At 53.9% G+C, this 17,444-nt stretch overlaps 8 protein-coding genes across 8 annotated transcripts; 3 read left to right on the top strand and 5 right to left on the bottom strand.

The window, feature by feature from the left end:
* Window positions 1–2,322: 2,322 nt before the first annotated feature.
* On the bottom strand, window positions 2,323–3,484 carry PG994_008721 (polysaccharide deacetylase; the record flags this gene model as incomplete). The annotated part of the gene is made up of 5 exons (XM_066860130.1): window positions 2,323–2,396; window positions 2,568–2,935; window positions 3,024–3,096; window positions 3,162–3,236; window positions 3,313–3,484. 5 exons carry the CDS (start codon window positions 3,482–3,484, stop codon window positions 2,323–2,325), a joined length of 762 nt encoding a protein of 253 aa, XP_066713719.1.
* A 1,562-nt stretch (window positions 3,485–5,046) lies between these two features.
* Window positions 5,047–5,997, top strand: PG994_008722 (uncharacterized protein; the record flags this gene model as incomplete). The annotated part of the gene is made up of 1 exon (XM_066860131.1): window positions 5,047–5,997. One exon carries the CDS (start codon window positions 5,047–5,049, stop codon window positions 5,995–5,997), a length of 951 nt encoding a protein of 316 aa, XP_066713720.1.
* Window positions 5,998–6,115: 118 nt separating this feature from the next.
* Window positions 6,116–6,674, bottom strand: PG994_008723 (uncharacterized protein; the record flags this gene model as incomplete). The annotated part of the gene is made up of 2 exons (XM_066860132.1): window positions 6,116–6,431; window positions 6,496–6,674. Coding segments are annotated over 2 exons (495 nt in total), but the record flags the coding sequence as incomplete, so codon positions are not given.
* Window positions 6,675–9,647: 2,973 nt separating this feature from the next.
* On the top strand, window positions 9,648–12,763 carry PG994_008724 (uncharacterized protein; the record flags this gene model as incomplete). The annotated part of the gene is made up of 2 exons (XM_066860133.1): window positions 9,648–10,607; window positions 10,658–12,763. 2 exons carry the CDS (start codon window positions 9,648–9,650, stop codon window positions 12,761–12,763), a joined length of 3,066 nt encoding a protein of 1,021 aa, XP_066713722.1.
* A 468-nt stretch (window positions 12,764–13,231) lies between these two features.
* Window positions 13,232–13,456, bottom strand: PG994_008725 (uncharacterized protein; the record flags this gene model as incomplete). The annotated part of the gene is made up of 1 exon (XM_066860134.1): window positions 13,232–13,456. One exon carries the CDS (start codon window positions 13,454–13,456, stop codon window positions 13,232–13,234), a length of 225 nt encoding a protein of 74 aa, XP_066713723.1.
* On the bottom strand, window positions 13,447–14,380 carry PG994_008726 (uncharacterized protein; the record flags this gene model as incomplete). Its single annotated transcript, XM_066860135.1, is given in 3 exon segments — window positions 13,447–13,620; window positions 13,638–13,953; window positions 14,016–14,380. 3 exon segments carry the CDS (start codon window positions 14,378–14,380, stop codon window positions 13,447–13,449), a joined length of 855 nt encoding a protein of 284 aa, XP_066713724.1.
* A 727-nt stretch (window positions 14,381–15,107) lies between these two features.
* On the top strand, window positions 15,108–15,518 carry PG994_008727 (uncharacterized protein; the record flags this gene model as incomplete). The annotated part of the gene is made up of 1 exon (XM_066860136.1): window positions 15,108–15,518. One exon carries the CDS (start codon window positions 15,108–15,110, stop codon window positions 15,516–15,518), a length of 411 nt encoding a protein of 136 aa, XP_066713725.1.
* A 511-nt stretch (window positions 15,519–16,029) lies between these two features.
* Window positions 16,030–16,599, bottom strand: PG994_008728 (uncharacterized protein; the record flags this gene model as incomplete). The annotated part of the gene is made up of 1 exon (XM_066860137.1): window positions 16,030–16,599. The coding sequence occupies one exon, from the start codon at window positions 16,597–16,599 to the stop codon at window positions 16,030–16,032; it is 570 nt and encodes a 189-aa protein (XP_066713726.1).
* Between the last annotated feature and the right edge of the window lie 845 nt (window positions 16,600–17,444).

Genomic DNA, 17,444 nt, shown 5'->3' on the forward strand with positions numbered 1-17,444 from the left:
GCAAAAATAAGGTGTCGGGTGGGATTCAAGCAGTGACGGCTGCTGGGACATGGGAACCTGGGGGTAATAAAGCCCCTGGAACTCTTTCTTAGTAATAGAAGGACTCAGCAAGTGGATGTGCTGGCGCAGGTGGATGCTACTACTTACACATCACGGTGGTTTGGTATGGACACTTTCTCAGGCATTCTTCCATTAATTGAATCAAATTGAAGCTCACTGAGATGGAGATGAGGCACGACAAGGTGCGGGCAGGTGGATAAGGTACGGCATGCACTGCAAGCAACCTGAGCATTTGACGTACAGCAGCAGGTACCTTGAGCAGTACTTGCTTACACCACTTACCTATTACTTCTTACAACAGCCAGTCCTACCTTCATGTTCTCAGTGTTCAGCGAGCATATTTGATTAGAACCAGGCAATTTCCGAGGCGGTGAATGCTCAGTTAATCACCAAAATCTTAAAGCAAACTTGCTACAATGTCGCCACTTGGGAAAGGGGCCATGGCATTTTTCCCTAATAAAATGAAGAATTGTCGCTCCAAGTTGAAGTCCAATACTTTCTTCCAAGGTGGGATCCCATGTTGGGTGCAGGTGGATCAGAGTGGGTGACGCAGTGATCCATTGATGTTGCATGCATGACTCTGGCCCAAGATTTGCAGTGCTTGAGTGACAAGCCGCGACGGGAACCATACAAGGTTGACAGAAGTAGCTGCTAATAGCTGCAAACTCTGCCCGCCTCGCAACAAAACTCGTTGGGCTTGACAGTGGCAGGAGTGATTGTGGTTCATGCAATGCAAATCGACCAGATACCTAAGGCAAACTCCGACAATGAAGAATCTTCTCCTGGTTTCATGACCGTGTCACGCAATGCCATTGGGCGAGGACAGCCCAACGAGAGAAACCGAATTGCCGGAACCACCGTCTAGGAGTTTTATGGGCATTCCCTGCAATACTGGCAATCAGAACGCCCAGATGTTTCTGGACGCAATGCAAATGGTATCTGGAACCGATGGTCGATTTATTGCTACCGTAATGCTATGTAATGAGTCTTCTTTTCTCTTTATTGACCACCTGAGATACCCCCGGATCTCTTGATGCTCATCCCAATAGAGGTACGGAGTACATAGCACCCTGTATTGGATCCAATCTGTCGGGTTCTGCCCCGCACTAGCTGAACAATCCCAGCGCTATTAATAGGGCTGCAGTAGGTACTGTCGGGTAACAGCAGCTGGTAGGAATCACCCCCCGACAAGTCGTCCCAGGCCAAGGATCAAGCCAGAACAAACACAACACCTTGTGCGAAGATAGGAAATGCATATGCGAAACATCTCCAAACGTCACTGAGCAACCTCTTCTGGCCAGATTGACTTGTTCGATGTCAGGTTACACCGGACAACGTGGCACATGGCCCTTCTCCCGCCCGTAACCAAAGCACGTCGGTCCTGGGAGTAGCCCAGACTCCCTCGGTATGGGGTGTGATAGGTCGACCAGATATGTGTACATGAGGCATGCAACACTGGTAGAAGCTATGTCGTGCATGTGCTTCCCGGAATCAGTATACATACATACAACATACATAACCTACTGTACGGACGCAATACGCTGCAGGAGCCCATGATTGATCACTTTGCCCGGGGTAGATGATCTGCAGACCCCAATACCGCAAAACTGGAACCAGTGCTGAGTGAGACTGACATCACGTTGCCCTCCTGACATATATCTCCAACATTAACTCTCATGGGAGCCGCCTGCGCCATCCGGCAATTAGAATCGACTGTTGGAGAATACCTACCTAGTTCACCTGCAATAGACGCCTAGCAAAAAAAAGGCAAGTTTCGTCCACTTCTTTGTTTGGCAATGAGTATAGAGAAGATAATGGGAAGGAATGGGAGGTAGTGGTGAAAAATCAAAAGAAAAAATTGCCCGCAGAAGGAGTTGAACCCTCTTGCCTTTAAGTATATGAATAATGATACTACCGCTAGGCTATACCGACCCGGGCAAGGGAGAAAGGGTCTCTTTAGATATATACACTTCGGTCTTCAAGGCAAGAGTGAGTGTTTGTTGCTGAGTTTGTACTTAGACTTTGAAGCAGCCATGGTTCTGTTGGTTGTGGTAGGGAGAGGGGATAGATGTGGTAGTGAATTTCGATATAGACAATCACCGCTATATTTGCCATCGCCGTTTGGGGGAGATTTATTGAATAACTAGTTCGTTTTGCTCAACCGGCCTCCAGAGCGTTGTTTGATGGAATTCGTTGCCGCATCGTATCAGAGCTTGTCATCCCCAAAAGGCTGGCTGGCTGACAGGGAGGGGCATGATGCCCTTAGCAGGTGCTCTGTCCATTTCCAGGGAAGTCTCCAGACTGGTACATGCCACCCGCGTCGTTCAAACACTCGGCTATTCAAGCAGTCAGTCAGCCATTATGTTATACTGTAGGTAATGCTTGAGCTAGTAGGGTACGTGCGCCCCTATATGCCACCCATACACTCACTCACTTCCCCAGAAGCAAGTTGGGAGGAAAAGGGGGAGAAAGCCGATCGATCGATCAGGATGATGGATTTCACTTACCGACAGTGACCAGCTTGAGGTTGTTGGTCTTGGCCCAGTTGATGAGCCAGGGCACGAGCGTGTTGACGGTGGAGGCGTACGTCTCGTGCATGAGCGGGATGTGGCCGTTGCCGCCCGCGCCGGCCTGCTGGAACTTCTGCTGGCTCTGCGCGGGGGATTGCCCGTTCCAGTCGCCCGTGTCGACGTCGTCGGTGATGACGCTGTAGCCCATGGACCGCATCACGCCCAGCATGTTGCTGCTCGTCGCCAGGTTGGGCGGCCGCATGTACGCCGGCTTCTTGCCGAAGATGTTGACGAAGGCCTGCTCGACCTTCTGCATCTCCGACTGGATCTGCGAGGTCCCGAGGTTGGCCAGGTTGGCGTGCGTCCTGGTAGAGAAAAAGAGAGGTTAGCTTGATGTTTCTTTTTCTCTCATGTTGCGAAATTGGAGTCTCTCTAAGAGGTAGCTAGACTAACCATGTGTGTGAAGCAATTTGATGGCCGCTGTCGTAGGCCTTCTTAACCGCAGCCTTCTGGTTGTAGATGCATCCTGCACAAAGCCCCTGTCAGCTTTTCGTTCGATAATCCAACATGGACATTCGTATTCTCCCTTACCGTAAAGCGTGCCAGTGAAGAAGAAGGTTGCCTTGGCACCGGCATTGTTCAGTGTGTCGACAAGGCTAGATGTGTCTATACGCGAACATGGTCAATATCGAGGGTCGCTGGCACCGGTGCCAAATGCATAGAATAGGTAGGAGTTTCGCACATTGGTATGGCCCATCATCGAAGGCCAGAGCCAGGACACCTGGCTTGGCGCACTTGGTGATGACCGTGCCGGCACTGTGTTGGCGCCGGAGGACCTCGACAGGAGTCGGCACGGTGGCCGCGGCGGCGCAAAGCGCAAAGAGTGCGGTATTCAAAATGCCGGATACGCGCATGATGTCGTCGGTTGTCTTGGCATAGGCATGAAAACACCACAGGTATACGAAGAAGAGCTTGGGAAAAGGAACTCCAGAGGTCTTTATATCTATAGTCATGTCATGCTAACTTCCCTCTGCCTTGGTAGCAGCCCAGCTACGTATGGTGGGTTTTCCCCGGGAATAGGAATAGCTGCATATGTACACTTAAATGAGGGACGTATCATGTAGAGCGTCGCCCAGCGCCCGGTTGAGAATTCCGGCAACCTTGCAACGCTCCCTTGCAGATGCGCTTTCACGATCGACAAAAGCATGGAAAAATTCCCAGTCAAGCTTCCCGTCACCCGGCTGGGCGTGCGCCCAGCTGAGGGGATCCAGAGTGCTCTCCTTGGCGCCATATAATTTTTCCTTCCAGGCCAAGGGGGCTGGGATCATTTAGCCGGGCGTGATGTGTGAAGCAAATAGACAGGTTCTCGCGCGAGATCCCCGTCACGATACCAGTTTGGGAACGGAGCGGTGCGGGGGACACAGCTGGCTGCGGAGCTGCTCAGTGGACCAGGCGGTCCTGGTTGAGATACATAGTCATCAAAAGAGGGCGACAGGGTTAGAATCAGAGGGTTGTGTACCGCGATGATAAGCTGGGAACATAGTCTCTGGTATACTAGGTGGGGTATAGATGAGGGGAAAGCACTCTATGCTGTGTAAGTTACAGGAAGAAAAAAAAATTGAAATCGTTGTGATATTCACCAAAAAAAACAAACGCTTTGACAAGAGGGGGATTCGAACCCCCGCCAGTTTCCTGACTCGAATTGTTACCATCTGATGATGGTCAAGCTGTCGCTTGAGTCGAGCGCCTTAGACCGCTCGGCCATCTTGCCTGTTGCAATCATGAGCTGAATTGATCAGTTGGATGATTCGATGAAAATGTGTTTGCTATGATTGCTTATATTCCAACCAGAAAGGGTGGGCCACGAGATAGCTTACCGTTGATACTTTTTGTACAGAGTACCGAGTGGGACTCTCGGTTCGTTCCGTGAAAGCTTCCTGCCCAACGTACGTTCTCCAGATGAACATCAGCTCAACAATTCAGGATGCCCCCGCCACGTATGTTAATTCCAGGGGTCGTTGCCTCGAATTAGTAGTATTTTACTATTGTTGGGTCTGCCATCAACTATTGGTCGGCCAAACCCGATATCTCTGCCTCTGGTCTCTCAATATTGTGCACTGATGTTACTCCAGTGGTACAAAGGAGAATTGAAGAAAGAAGTCATTCTAGATGATTTTACTCATGGGTTGGGACAATGGCCCCTGACAGCAGGTTATAGCTGTGGTCTTTATTCCGGTAACAATTTATCCACACTGTGCCCTAGACGCTGAAAGCAACGCCACATCCTGTCGAAAGCACTCTTGTTCTTGACGACTGACAATGGGATTATGGATTGCATATAACTTGAATACCGTAGTATGCTAAGTGCGCCTTACCGAAGTAGACCTGCGTACAGGGAGCTAACATAGTCGACCCACGAAAAGGACCTTCCATAGGGTGAAAAGTGTCGGCCAGTAAGTATCACAGTCCGATAAGAATGGCACCCGAGATCTCATTTGTCAATAGGGGCAACTGCTTGTTCGAAGTCAGGGGAAAGAAGGAGGGGCATTGGGCACGTCGCCCCGTATCCGCAGGTGAGTCAAGTTCACCCCAGGACGAACTGCGGGGCCCGACTGACAGCAACAGTTTCCTCGAGACGTCAGCCAGCGAGCTCAAGGACATCGCGATCTCATATACCAGGGATGATTCCTCCTTTTTCAACATCACCGAGCGCAAGCATCTTGAAGACCCCGCTCTTCCAGAGAAATGGAACTGCGCGGGACCCTGGGAGGGCTGCGCGTACCTCAAGGTCGAGGATGGGGCCAATGATCGGGGTTTCATGGAACCCATGGAGCGCACACCGCATAACAGGAACAGGAGAAGGAGCCTCTTGCGCCGCAAGTCAGGTCTGAGCACCGCCGCCAAGAGAACAGCTTTCGATGGGTACGACGACGACGCCGATGAAGACATGCGCGACTACTACGAGATCTTCGACTGGGCGGACACGGAGTGGAACGAGAGCTTCGCCGGGCGCTCCAAGGAGGAGATCCTCGAGCGCGACCTGTTCCGGACCGGCCTGCGGGAGTGGACACCGTCCGAGCTGAAGGCGCGGTACGGCGTCACGTCCAAGGCCTATCTCGTCAGGCTGCTGCGGCGCCGCAAGCTTGTCCTGTGCGATGGCGATGATGACTATGATGATGACTATGATGATGACGAAGAAGAAGACGGCGGTGGCGCCTTCCTCCAGCAGCAGCGCGATGGCAGGACGGATTGGGGACGGATGACAAAGGCGGAGCAAGACGCCTTCTCGACCGCGCTGGCGCAGGAGGAGGTGGGTATGTGTAAAGTCTCGGGCTTGTGCGATCTTCCCGCGTTTCAGGGGTTTCCGCAGGCTGCTTTCGTGCCTCTATCGCCTACAAGGGAGGAGTCTGAGCCCCGGATGCCTTAAAGTCTGGTGAAGATTGTAGCTTTTGATTGTACATATCTGTCGTCCTCTGGAAATAGCTAGTATTATAGGCCTACAGTTTTGTGTTTATCTAATATTTTGGTTCATTGATATACCACGACTATTGCCCCGGAGTTAAGAAGTCCTTAGGAAAACCCCTTGAAGACGGAAGAGCATCGTTGTAGCTCAGCCCATAGTAATACATCGTCCACAATCTCCCATCCCTCCCCGCAAACCCTTCCTCTTGGCCGAACCTTACCCAGCCGCGCCCCTCATACATCCGTATCGCCGCGACGTCCTTGTCTAACACACCCAAGACGAGTGTCTTGCCTTCGCGTCTCGCCTCTCGCTCGACGTAGTCCATCAAGCGGCCCCCGACCCCGCGCTTCTGAACCGCTGGGTCGATCGCCAATCGGGAGACTCCCCATAGGCAGCAGCTGTCGGCGGCTGGTGTTGTTATGGTTGCTGTTGCTGCTATCGATGAGCTTCCCCCTTCTAGACGCGTTCCAGAGTCCAGACTCGGTGGAGTGGGGGCCGACGCGTCTCAGACTGACATGGCCGAGAATCTTTTTCCGCGGCGGGGAGGCTGGGGGCTGAGCGCTGCTGCTGCTGCTGCACTGCTCTATCGCCGTCGCTGTCGTCGTTGTATCGTCATCTTCGACAGCTACGAAACCCCCAATCTCTCGCAACGGGGGGGCCGGAGAAGTATTCGACTAATGCAGGCGTTGTTGCAGCAGCAAGATTCAGAGCGGGTGGTCCCTCGACCGGGCACCCAGTCGCCTCGAAAGTGGCCTCGAAGATGCGCGCGAGAGCCGCCAGATCGTCCGCGGTACGGGGTGCGATAGTTACGCCAGACCGTTGGCCTCGTTGAGAGAAAGAAGGACTCGCATCGTCCATTGAGTTTTGTTTTTGGTATGTATTTATTTTTACTCTTGTTTCATCAGGTTACAGGACCGATAAGTTGGCCGGTGGTAGCACAACAGGAGGTGCATCTTTTGACTAGAACATGAAGACTTGGCAACGCATGCGAGCTCTTTGTGAGCTGCAGCTCTGATGAGCTTTGCTCTGGTGGTTGGTGGGCTCCGACACGTTTGAAGCCGGGACGGACCGGTAGCATATCAACGGTAGGCGAACAGACGGAGTGCCCTAATCATTGGAAAAATGCAGGGTTCAAATTCTATTCCTGCTTGTTCACGGCAATATCCGTCGCTCTTTTGCACGAAAAGGGCGATGAAGTGCTTGATTGGGAGAACAAAGGGACACAAGCATTTCGCGAAAGATTTCAAGTTATGTGAGCAACTCACGTGTAGTACATAAGTAGTCTTGCTCAGTTAGGGGCAGAGAGGCGATTCAGAGCTACGTTCGGGTTTTCCTGTCCTCTCCTCAAAAGGCCATGGACGTCTATTGGCTGGGTGCTTAGTGATTCCTCGTAACATACATAACCTTCCCCCCTGCTCAAGTGCCAAACATGCAGGGCTCACAAAGTTGTTTTTTCTTCTCAGACGTGAACTCGTATTTGTTCTCCCTGCATACATGCGCTGCGATTGGAGTGGTGGTCGTAAGGTTGAGCTGTCGAACGTTCTGTCTTGTTGCAATGCAGACCTGCAATCTATGCGTTCACTTTAACCAAGACATACACAAGTCCATAGCCATCGGATATAGCTTCTGGCTAATGACTCAACTAGCTCACGTCGCTCGCTGCTGTATGTTTAAGTCTCCCGCCATCTCTGCATAGGTTCCAGAATGGTATCTCAGGCGGGATTTCGGGTAGTAATTGGAAGCCCGAGTAGATAATGTTATATACACTTCGATGGGTTGAAGTCGCCCGGCTTGCTTACCTAAGGCAAATGACGATGGAACTGCCACTATGCGAAAAGGAATTCTGGCTCGAATCAGACTGCAGCTCGAAATGTCAATCGAGGGGATGTCTTAGGTCTGGATCGCAATCTACACAGGAAAACCGGGGATTGCAGGTCGACAACCTGGTTCCCTCCCTGGCATCCCATTAAACTTGATGACGACTTTCCTATTGATTGGAAGTTAATTGAATAAGTACTTACAGGTGGATATACTTGCTTTGTGAGCTAAAGTCCTCAAACATACTTAAATTCAGCTGTACTACTTGCCTACCCCTTAGGTAGGGGGCTTCAATGTACTTCCATGTTGGTAGGTACCGTAGGTAGTCCCTACGTACATCAATATTGTATGTACAGCATGCCAGATCAAGGTGTGTATGAAATAGGTTATGTTAGGCAGCTTCAGGTACATGGAGTCTTATTTAAGCACGTTCAAAGTTGAGGAGGAATACGGCAGACACCGACACCCTATGCCAAGCATTGACAGAGAAACAAACAAGCCATCCATTGGCGGCAGGTTGAAGATGCAGCAGGCCTGGAGGTTGCGTGCCGTCTAAGGAAGAGCTAGAAGAATTAGAACCAGCCAAGGGAGGTTAGGTTGGTCGATTGAGATGTGGGCTGGTCTGGGCAAGGGGTCTGGCGGTGCCGTTTCCGAAGCCCGCCAGCTGTTCTGGAATTGGTCCATTTGCTGTCTCTGTCTCCCTTGTTGCTTCTTTTCCAGCCTATTTACTTAGTAACTGTCCAAGCGGCGAATGATCGTGTGACAATTCACCTGGTCTGTTCTCTTTCGTGTTGCTGGTAGCTGGTAATTCAATATTGTGATGATTGGGGGCGTGCCATGACACTTGCCTTGCTTGCGCGCTGCCACTGGTCCTCTTCTGATGCGACTAGCCCCAAACGTGACTGGCAAAACAACATGCCAATTACGTTCGTTTATTTCCCCCCTCCTTGACCCCCCCCCCCTATGTACGTTAATGTTATTTTCCGTATGCGCTATGCTTTACGTACATGAATGGTACCTGCCTCTGAGTCCCTCTGTGCCCACGGCTGTGATTGGATTCGCTCTTCATGCCAACCCGTCTAGTCATGCATGTGGCTATAATTACATGTATCGTTCAGCAAGCCCCAGAGCGAAATGGGTTTGATACAAAACATGCATATGATTTGTCTTCCCTGCTGTTACAATTCCAACCTTACTCCCACCATAAACCACCTGTTGACCGACCATTTGAAGTTTACATGAGACTGAGACCCTCCGGCCCATACACTTCACCCACGATAGACATCCAGCCTCGTGCATCCTACCAACTCTACCCAGCTCGCCGCTGGTACACGTATGGGCGCTTCTCCAGTGATGTCTCATTCCAACATCGAAAAGCACCAGTGATGGGCAGCAAATAACCTCCTGGTGAAGACTTTCAGGCCGAGACCCTCAGGAGCGCATCGCACGTAGGAGCCGAACAAGAACGTTACCAACTTTTGGTGGGCTTAGCGTACTTGTCCCTCCGTCGGTGGCCCGCGCCGTTACCTTGCAGCAGCTTGCAACCCTTCCAGGTTTTGGGGCTGTTTGCGCGCTGTGGGGTTTGCGCGTGACGTGTGGCCTTGGATACACCCAGCCAGGAATCCCGAGTGTGACATTTTGGTGAAAGGCCCCTTGGGATTTGGATAGCGAGTTCGAAAATCCCTGCTGGAGATCATTTCGAGCTTCGCGGCTATCGATTGAATAGATTGTCTGAGACGGGCCAAAACACAAGTCGGGTCGGGTCGAGTAGGGTCGACCACCACCGCTTCTAGGTCATGCCGCCACATGAAGGCGCCGCTACTTCGGAGCCAACCAACGGTGAAGAACAGCCTAAATTCTCTCGATACAGAAGTCAGCGCGGGCGAAGCGTTCCCAATGCGCAACATCTCATCTCTGGGGGTGACGCCAGCGGTGGCGTTGCCGATCGCACAGGAGCACAACAAAACCAAAGTCATGTTGAGTCCTCATCCGGAAAGTCTATTGCGAGATCCATGTCTCGGTACCGCAGGCGACCTAGTGTGTCTGGCAACGCCAACGATGCTACCCCAAAGATTACGGACAATACTCAGTCAACCCCTCCTGTACCCTCTGTCCCGACCACTTTGAAGCCTTCCCGTCGACGGGATCAGGCTCGGACTGAAAAGGAGGAGGATGCGCCTGCTGCCGTCTCCCGTCCTCCTTTGTCTTCTCTCACGCGGCAACAATCACGGCAAGCACAGCCTGTCTCCAACCAACAAGACAGCGAAATGACCGACTTCGAATATCGTTACGACGTCACCGTCGCGAGCGAGCGTAACCCTCGCCTGGTGAACACAGACGGTGACGACCGCAGCCAACGCATGCGGGAGCAGCGAGAAGATGCTCTACGCTATGCCCGCGAAATGGCACACAACGATGCTCTGACTGATCACTTGATTGCTGAACAGAAGAAGAAAGACCTCGAACGGTTGCGGATCCAGTTGGCCAATAGCCAAGAGTCTGGTCGCCGGTCCAGCAAGCCAAGGAGTCCTGTTCTGGAGAAGTTCGTCGCTTTGACCAAAGGCCGAAGGAGCAAAGACTCCAGCAAAGACTCGATGTCGCCAGCATTGTCGCCAGCCTCATCCAGCACAGGCTCTATGGACAACAACTATGCCTTCACGGAGCTACCCAAGCCCCCTCAAGGCATTGTGCCTGGTGGTAGAGGTATTGTGCCACAGATGGACGCTCCTATATCTGCCGTAAACGCAGGGGATCGAGTAAGACCTAGCATACGCCCTCCCAAGTTTTCTTGTGCTAACATAACTAGATTGTCTCCGTCCGTTATAGACAGCACACCTTCCCCTTTTCGGTAACCCCTGAGAGCACACCCGCAGATATCATCCGCTTGGCCATGAAAGCATACGACCATGGCCAAGTAGCTGAGCAAATGGTGGTGCTTGAATCGTACGGCCCTCTCGGCTTGGAGCGCAAGATCCGTCGCTTCGAGCATGTACGAGATGTCATGAACTCGTGGGACAACGATACCCACAACCACCTGATCGTTGCCGAGTCTGATTCCCCTAACGACGCTCAAGACCTCGAGCTGGCATCAGTACCTGATACAGCGGACCCGCCACAAGGAGACCGCTTTTACATGCAGCACTCGAACCGGCCGGGAAAGTGGAATAAACGATGGATCACCCTCTTGGACAACGGCCAGATGATGAGCTCCAAGAAGCCGGAAACCAGCGGAGTTGACAAGGATACCATCAGGCTCTGCAACCTGTCCGACTATGACATGTATAAGCCAACACAGGCGCAGGCACGACGACAGCTGAAGCCGCCCAAGAAGTACTGTTTCGCCGTGAAGAGCCAACATAAATCGTCCATGTTCATGAACACCGACAACTACGTGCAATACTTCTGCACTGAGGACGCCGAACTAGCGGCAAGATTCTCCAGAAAGGTCTTCGGGTGGCGGAGCTGGTATCTGGTGGATCGCAGGCCTGCAGCGAAGCAGGTAACGAACCCCAAGATCGATGAGAAGCCACCGCAGCTGCCCTCCGTGCCCAAGCCAATTTCCAAGGTCGCCAACACCGTGGCTCCGTCAAGTGCGCGCCCTTCAGAATCCTCGAGTGAGAAACAGTACAGGCTCGGCGAGTTTGAGCCACTGCTCGACATGGGCCGCTTCGACAAACGCCTCTCACAATTCGGGAAAGATTTGATTCTGCCTGCACCTGTCCCCCCTACCACACCAAAGAAATCGGTACCTAAGAAACAGGAGCCCCAGCCCCAGAAACCGGATGGCACTCTTATCAATGATCTCGCCCCCGCCAGTGACGCAGCTTTTACTGGTGCGGGTTTGTTAGGCAGCGGGTACGAAGATCGGAAGGCAGCCGCAATCACAGCCGAACAAGCCAAAGAGCCGGCCAAAGACTCGGCCCCAGGCGCTTTCACTGAGGGACCCTCGCTTTTGAACAAGCGGCCCGAGACCCCTGAATCACCACCCGAATCGCCTTCGTGGTTCCCATCTGCCGTGGAACATACCGCCAAGTATCGTGAGCCCCCTGCCGCGAAACCGCAGCCGAAAATCTGCGCGGGAGTCACGCGCAAGACATCTGTTTCTCAAGGACGCTCCCCCGTGAAATCACGTCCGGCACCACCTCGATTTGCACTGCACCCTTCCATGAAGTCGAACTCGCAATTTCCTAGCAATGCACTCGCCCCTCAATACACTGGCAACACCCAGCAGATCCAATCAGGTCAGCCTCCTGCGTTCCCGCTTCAGTCGCAAACCAAACCCCGCCCGCGCCCGAACGATGCTGTTCCGCATCTACTGGTCGTCCCTGCCACAAAGTCCAGACGTGGTTCGCCGGAATCTAGTCCCGTCAACCAGCGTATGCCGCTGCAAAAGCCTCTCATCAACTTGGAGCCTACCTTCAATGAGCCCCCTCAATGGGCCAAGAAAGGAGGCCGCGGTGTCCAAGCCCCCGAAGGTTTGAACCATCTGGTAGACCTGATCAGCGTTGGCAATCCCAAAGGAGGACCCAACGGTCATCTCGAGGTCCCGCCTCGTAGTCTGATGCGCAGAGGCCAAGAGGGCATGCAACAGATCGGCAATGTTCACCCGGCCAACAGAGGCGGCGGACTTGCTCGCACCAGGAGCAAGGTCGCGGCCCCGTCCATGAGGCCTGGTCGGCCCGATGTGCCACCCATGCCGCTGGTCCAGAGCATGCCAGGAGCAATTGCGCCGCTGCGGGTGCAGCGCCCAGGCGCCGGGCCTCGGCAGACTTCAGGGGATGGTCCAAGGTCTTCGCCGCCTCACAGCCGGCCGCCTCCTGCTCAAATGAAGCGCCGAGAGCACCCGTCTCGAGACCAAGAAGTCGAATACAACTCGGGTTTAGGGAGGACGGGAACACTCCGGGCGATATAAGGGTAACGATTTTCATGACTAGATGTTGCTGGGCATGGCACGCCGGAGTTGGGGGAGCTTTGGGGAAAAGGGAGCTGCATGACGCGATTGAGTTTCCATCATGTTTGTTGTCATCTTACATACAAATATGCTTTCTGGGATTTGTTTTAAAGGCGAAGGCGAACATAGATTTCATAGGCGATATGAGTAACGAGACTTGTACTAAGCAGGTTTTGGGAGCCTTCTACACTCTTTCCATGCATCTTATGGCAGCATTTATATTGTGTACTGTATGTAGTTTGCCAATGTCAAGTTTAGGGGTGACTTATCATTACTACTATCCGCCACGGTCCCTAAAGCTACTTACTAATTGCCATCGTCACTTGTGATCTGAATTTTAGCTAATGCATGAAAGAGTGCATGCTGCCCAGGACACTTCCCGTCCAAGAACGACCTAACCTGTCCTATTCGATACCAGCCAGACCTTCATCAAATTGTGGCCGCCGTGGGCAACTTGGACCCCAGAAGATACTCCCTGCCGTGCGACTTTAGGGTGTCCGCAAAGGCCCGGGTGTCCGGCCTGTGCCGCAGCTGGTGAGGCTCAACGAAGCCGCCGCCCACGCCCCCCATGTACCCGAACTCCTCAACAAAGGGCGGGGCCTCGAGCACCTCCAGGGGCAGGCCCGTCTCGCGGCTCATCTCGTCTATGCCCATCTGCGCGAACCGGGGCTGCGGTGGTTATACCCCCTTTTCTTGGACCCGGTGGCGTCGTTGTCGTCTTCGCCTGTGTCCACTACTGCCTCGAACCAGGCTCGCATCAGCCCGTCTACGTCGAGGTACTCGTCGTACGCCAGCAGGTTGGTGTTGGGCGGCTCGTCCTCGATAGGCACCGCACGAAGGGCCCGGTCGACGCGGTGATGTCGAGGACGGGCATGCGCATTCCGCGGCCCGCAGGTAGACGCACCACGTACTCCTCCTCTTCCTCCTCTTCAGCGCCAGTCGTCGTCCCCTGCTGTTGGGCCTTCTTCTTCGTCATCTTCTGGGGCAAGAGCAGCGGGTTCGTGCTATACGCGCCCACATAGATGAACGAAGCCTTGTCGGCGACGCCGGAAGCCGCGGAAGCAATCCACGCCGCCGCGGCCGCCTTGCTGTCCCAGTGGTACGAATGCGTGTACCTGCCGCCACTGGCCTCCCGCAGCGGCGCCAGCGCGCTGTACACCAGCCGCTCCAGCTTCGTCGTCGTCGACGAATCTGTAGCCGATGATGCTTTCACGGCCGCATCTCGGTCTCGAAGCCGATGCAGCTGGCGGCGTACTGGGTCTCGCCGCGGGCCAGCGCGGCGCGGTACGGGGCCCAGAAGTCGGTGTTGAGGAAGGCGGCGTGCACGCCGCCACCGCCACCGCCTGCGAAGGCGGCCTCGAGGGATGGGGAGGAGGAGGACTCCAGGTCCGCCTGCACAACTTCGGCGCCTTGGGCGGCGAGCTTGCGGGCGGCGGGCGAGGTCGGGTTGCGCGTCAGGGTGCGGACGTGCCAGTGCGGGCGCAGGGCGAGGAAGGTCTGGGCGACGGAGGAGCCTTGGTGGCCGGTGGCGCCGACCATGGCGATGGTCTTGGTGGGGGTGGGACTAGCAGCTGTCATCGCGATGGAGTATATAAGGGGTTTCCAGGAAATAATACCGGCCTTGTGGGGATCTCTATGTCTTGCTCTTTTCGTTCTATTGCTGGTGAGCTGTATAATAAATAGTTCAGTCGAGTTGGCACACCTGCTTGGACCTGGCCTATTTATACCCAAGATGCGATACCTGTCTCTTTTTCATGCGCTTTCGCCATTGTGACGCGCATGAGGCTCGTGCTCTCGAGAAAAGGGTATAATCTGATTGGCTCCCGGCCCGTAAGCCAGAGTAAGCCAGTCCGGGGTGGCCCACGGGGTTAAGACCGGGTTTAATACTAGTGGCCGCTGGCTTACCCAGTCCCAACCCGTCAACCGTGTGTTCCCTCCACGTGTAACTACATTGTCTACAGTCTTTCACACGGTCTTTTATCCAGTCCAGGCCACAGAGACACGCGAACGGACAAGTATGGAGTCTCGTACGGCATCGAGAGGCACCTCGGAGGTAAAGACCGCAGCAGCAGCAGGCGGAAAGAAGCGGGCCCTGACGCAGGCAAGAAGGGAACAAAACCGGGTTGCCCAGAAAATCTACCGTATATCATCTCATGCCATGTATCACGCTTTCGGCCACGCCTAACTTCGATTTGTTATTGTAGGAGAGAGGCAGAAGAAACTTAGAGAAGGTTCGCAATTGCATCAATGGAGGGGCCATGCCAGGCCTCTATACGTAGAGTTGCGACCCAAGGAGGACAATGGAATGGAATTCTCAGGTGGCGTCGCTGCCGCTGCCGTCACCACTACTTCTCCTGATAAAAGAAAACATGGCGGCGCCGAGTTACTGACACCGGCTGCTGCTGATGTGGCCGATGAGCAGCAACACCCGGAAACACAAGCTGTTACTGATGCCATTGGCGGCGACTTCTCCTTTCTCGACCATGTTGACCCTTTAGACTTTCTGGGGGTGGACTTGGCGTTCGGAGACCCCTTCCAGGTGGTCTCTATATCAAATCCTACTGTATTACGGGACCGTTTTCCAAATACCGACATCTACAACGCCTCCACAGAATACGACCACAGCCCCTCCCTTTTTGATACGGACTCTACTGGGAGCAGCCGGTTGAACCCAGAACGAGTGTTCGTAGGAGGCCTGTCGTTGCCACCCTCTTAGAAGCAGCAGCAGCAGAGCCTCGGGGACCTTATCCCCATCATCATCCCGGTATTGCCCCTCCGTCTGCTCCTCCTCCTTCTTCCTCGCCGACCCTTACGCCAACGCGCGCCCGCTGTCCCAAACGGCCATCTTCACGGCACTCTTACACAATGCACTATTGCTGGGCTTCGACCTGGCAGCACTCGCCGACTGCGCCAGCCCTGGGAACCGCGGAGCTGGGATGTTAGGGGGTGGTTTTTAAGGAGATGGAGTTTGGCGATAAACGATGGCTGCAGGGAGATGGTGCAGGAAGTTACCTGAACAAAGTGTAGTCTCCAGTCAATACGAAAATATAAGTCAATAATAACCGTATAAGGTGTCGAATGAATAGTTAACATAAAGTCGTTTCTCGTCATATCCTCATGATACATGTACTCCAAGTATCCCAGATGCCTAGTATATCCACCATGTCCTTTATACAAATAACCCTCTATGAACCAAAGAACCCAGCCAGACTTGGCCGAGCTCGTCATCAGTAATACTTGCAGCCCCGACAGCCCCCGTTACAAACAACAGGCTCGGGTCTGCAAACGCTGTTCTCGACGACAAGCGTGCGTCCCCTCTCGTACCTAGGACGCGACCGCACGTACGAGCACGACGACCCGTCCCTCCTCCGGCGGTAGTACCGCCCCCCGTCGTCGCACTCCCGTCGCCTCCGGCCGCGGCCCCCCACCGCGGCGCAGCACCAGCACAGCCAGACCAGGACTATCAGGCAGAAGATGCAGCCGAGCACGATGCCGACGATGGCGCCCGTGCTCAGGTACGAGCCGCCGCCGCCGCTGCCGCCGTAGTACCCACCACCATCCACTCCGCCGTAGACGCCGCGTTCGGCCGCCGCGCCCATTGCGTCCTTGTCGTCGCTGCCGCCGTCGAAGTAGGATGTCTGCCGGCGCCACAGGTGAAATAAGTTGTTGTGGTTATTTTGGCTGGTTGCGGGAGCGGCGGCCGGTGGGACGGAAGCCGGGAAAGGGTCGAGATGGTCCGTTGGGTGGCCTGTCAACATCTCGACCAGGAGCGCGTGGGTGAACAGTACGGGTGGCATCGCGAGATTGAAAGAAACAGGGGTCCTAATGGGGTCCTGCGGCGCGTCTATACGGAGGGGTCTATTTCCTTCTTTTCTCCCTTCTCTCTGCTGATAGGCCCGGTGTAGGGGAAGCTAGGGAAGCTGAACGAACAGACGGCTGGCGGAGCTTGTGTGTCCCCTATAGCCAGCCAGCCAATGAGCTAGCTAGCTTTGCTTTGGTCGGACGTGAGTATGTATGTCAAAAAGAGAAACACCAAGCTGGTTACGGGCCAGATTCGCGGTATTGACCGAAGAGACAAAGAGATGAGAGAGAAGCTAGCTTGAATTCGTAGGAGTAAAGGGGTAAAAGTGGCCGCGGCAATCCTCTTTAGCCTCCCATTGGGGTACAAGACACTTGCCATGGCGGAAGGAATTACGCGGCACCAACCTTGCGGTAGCTGGCTCGGGGCGAGGATGTAAGACATGGAAAAGTATATTCAGTATGTTGTGGTCCCGTCTAGGTGTAGAGGTGAAAGCAAGAAGGTTGGTGGGTGTGGGTGGTTCACTTGACAGAATTAGATAGTCGGAAAGTATATATCTCTAATCCCAGCCCTTTCGTCATGGTTACTTTTTAGCTCACGACCACAGGAATCCGAGTAAACACGAACCCGATAAACCCAGGGCTCGTCGCAGAACCAAATGCACCATCTACGTTTATTTGCACGTCGATAAGCAGATAGCCAACGGAATTCGCTTTCCGAAATGCATGAGGAGATCTCCAAAAGGGAGTGATGGATGTTTCGGGGGAAGGGATTAGAGATATATACTTTCCGACTATCTAATTCTGTCAAGTGAACCACCCACTCGGCCTCATTCGGGCAATA

Source organism: Apiospora phragmitis (genome assembly GCF_038363925.1).
Source record: "Apiospora phragmitis strain CBS 135458 chromosome Unknown utg000008l:1.0-3514335.0:1.0-3519231.0, whole genome shotgun sequence".
Lineage (NCBI taxonomy): Eukaryota > Fungi > Ascomycota > Sordariomycetes > Amphisphaeriales > Apiosporaceae > Apiospora > Apiospora phragmitis.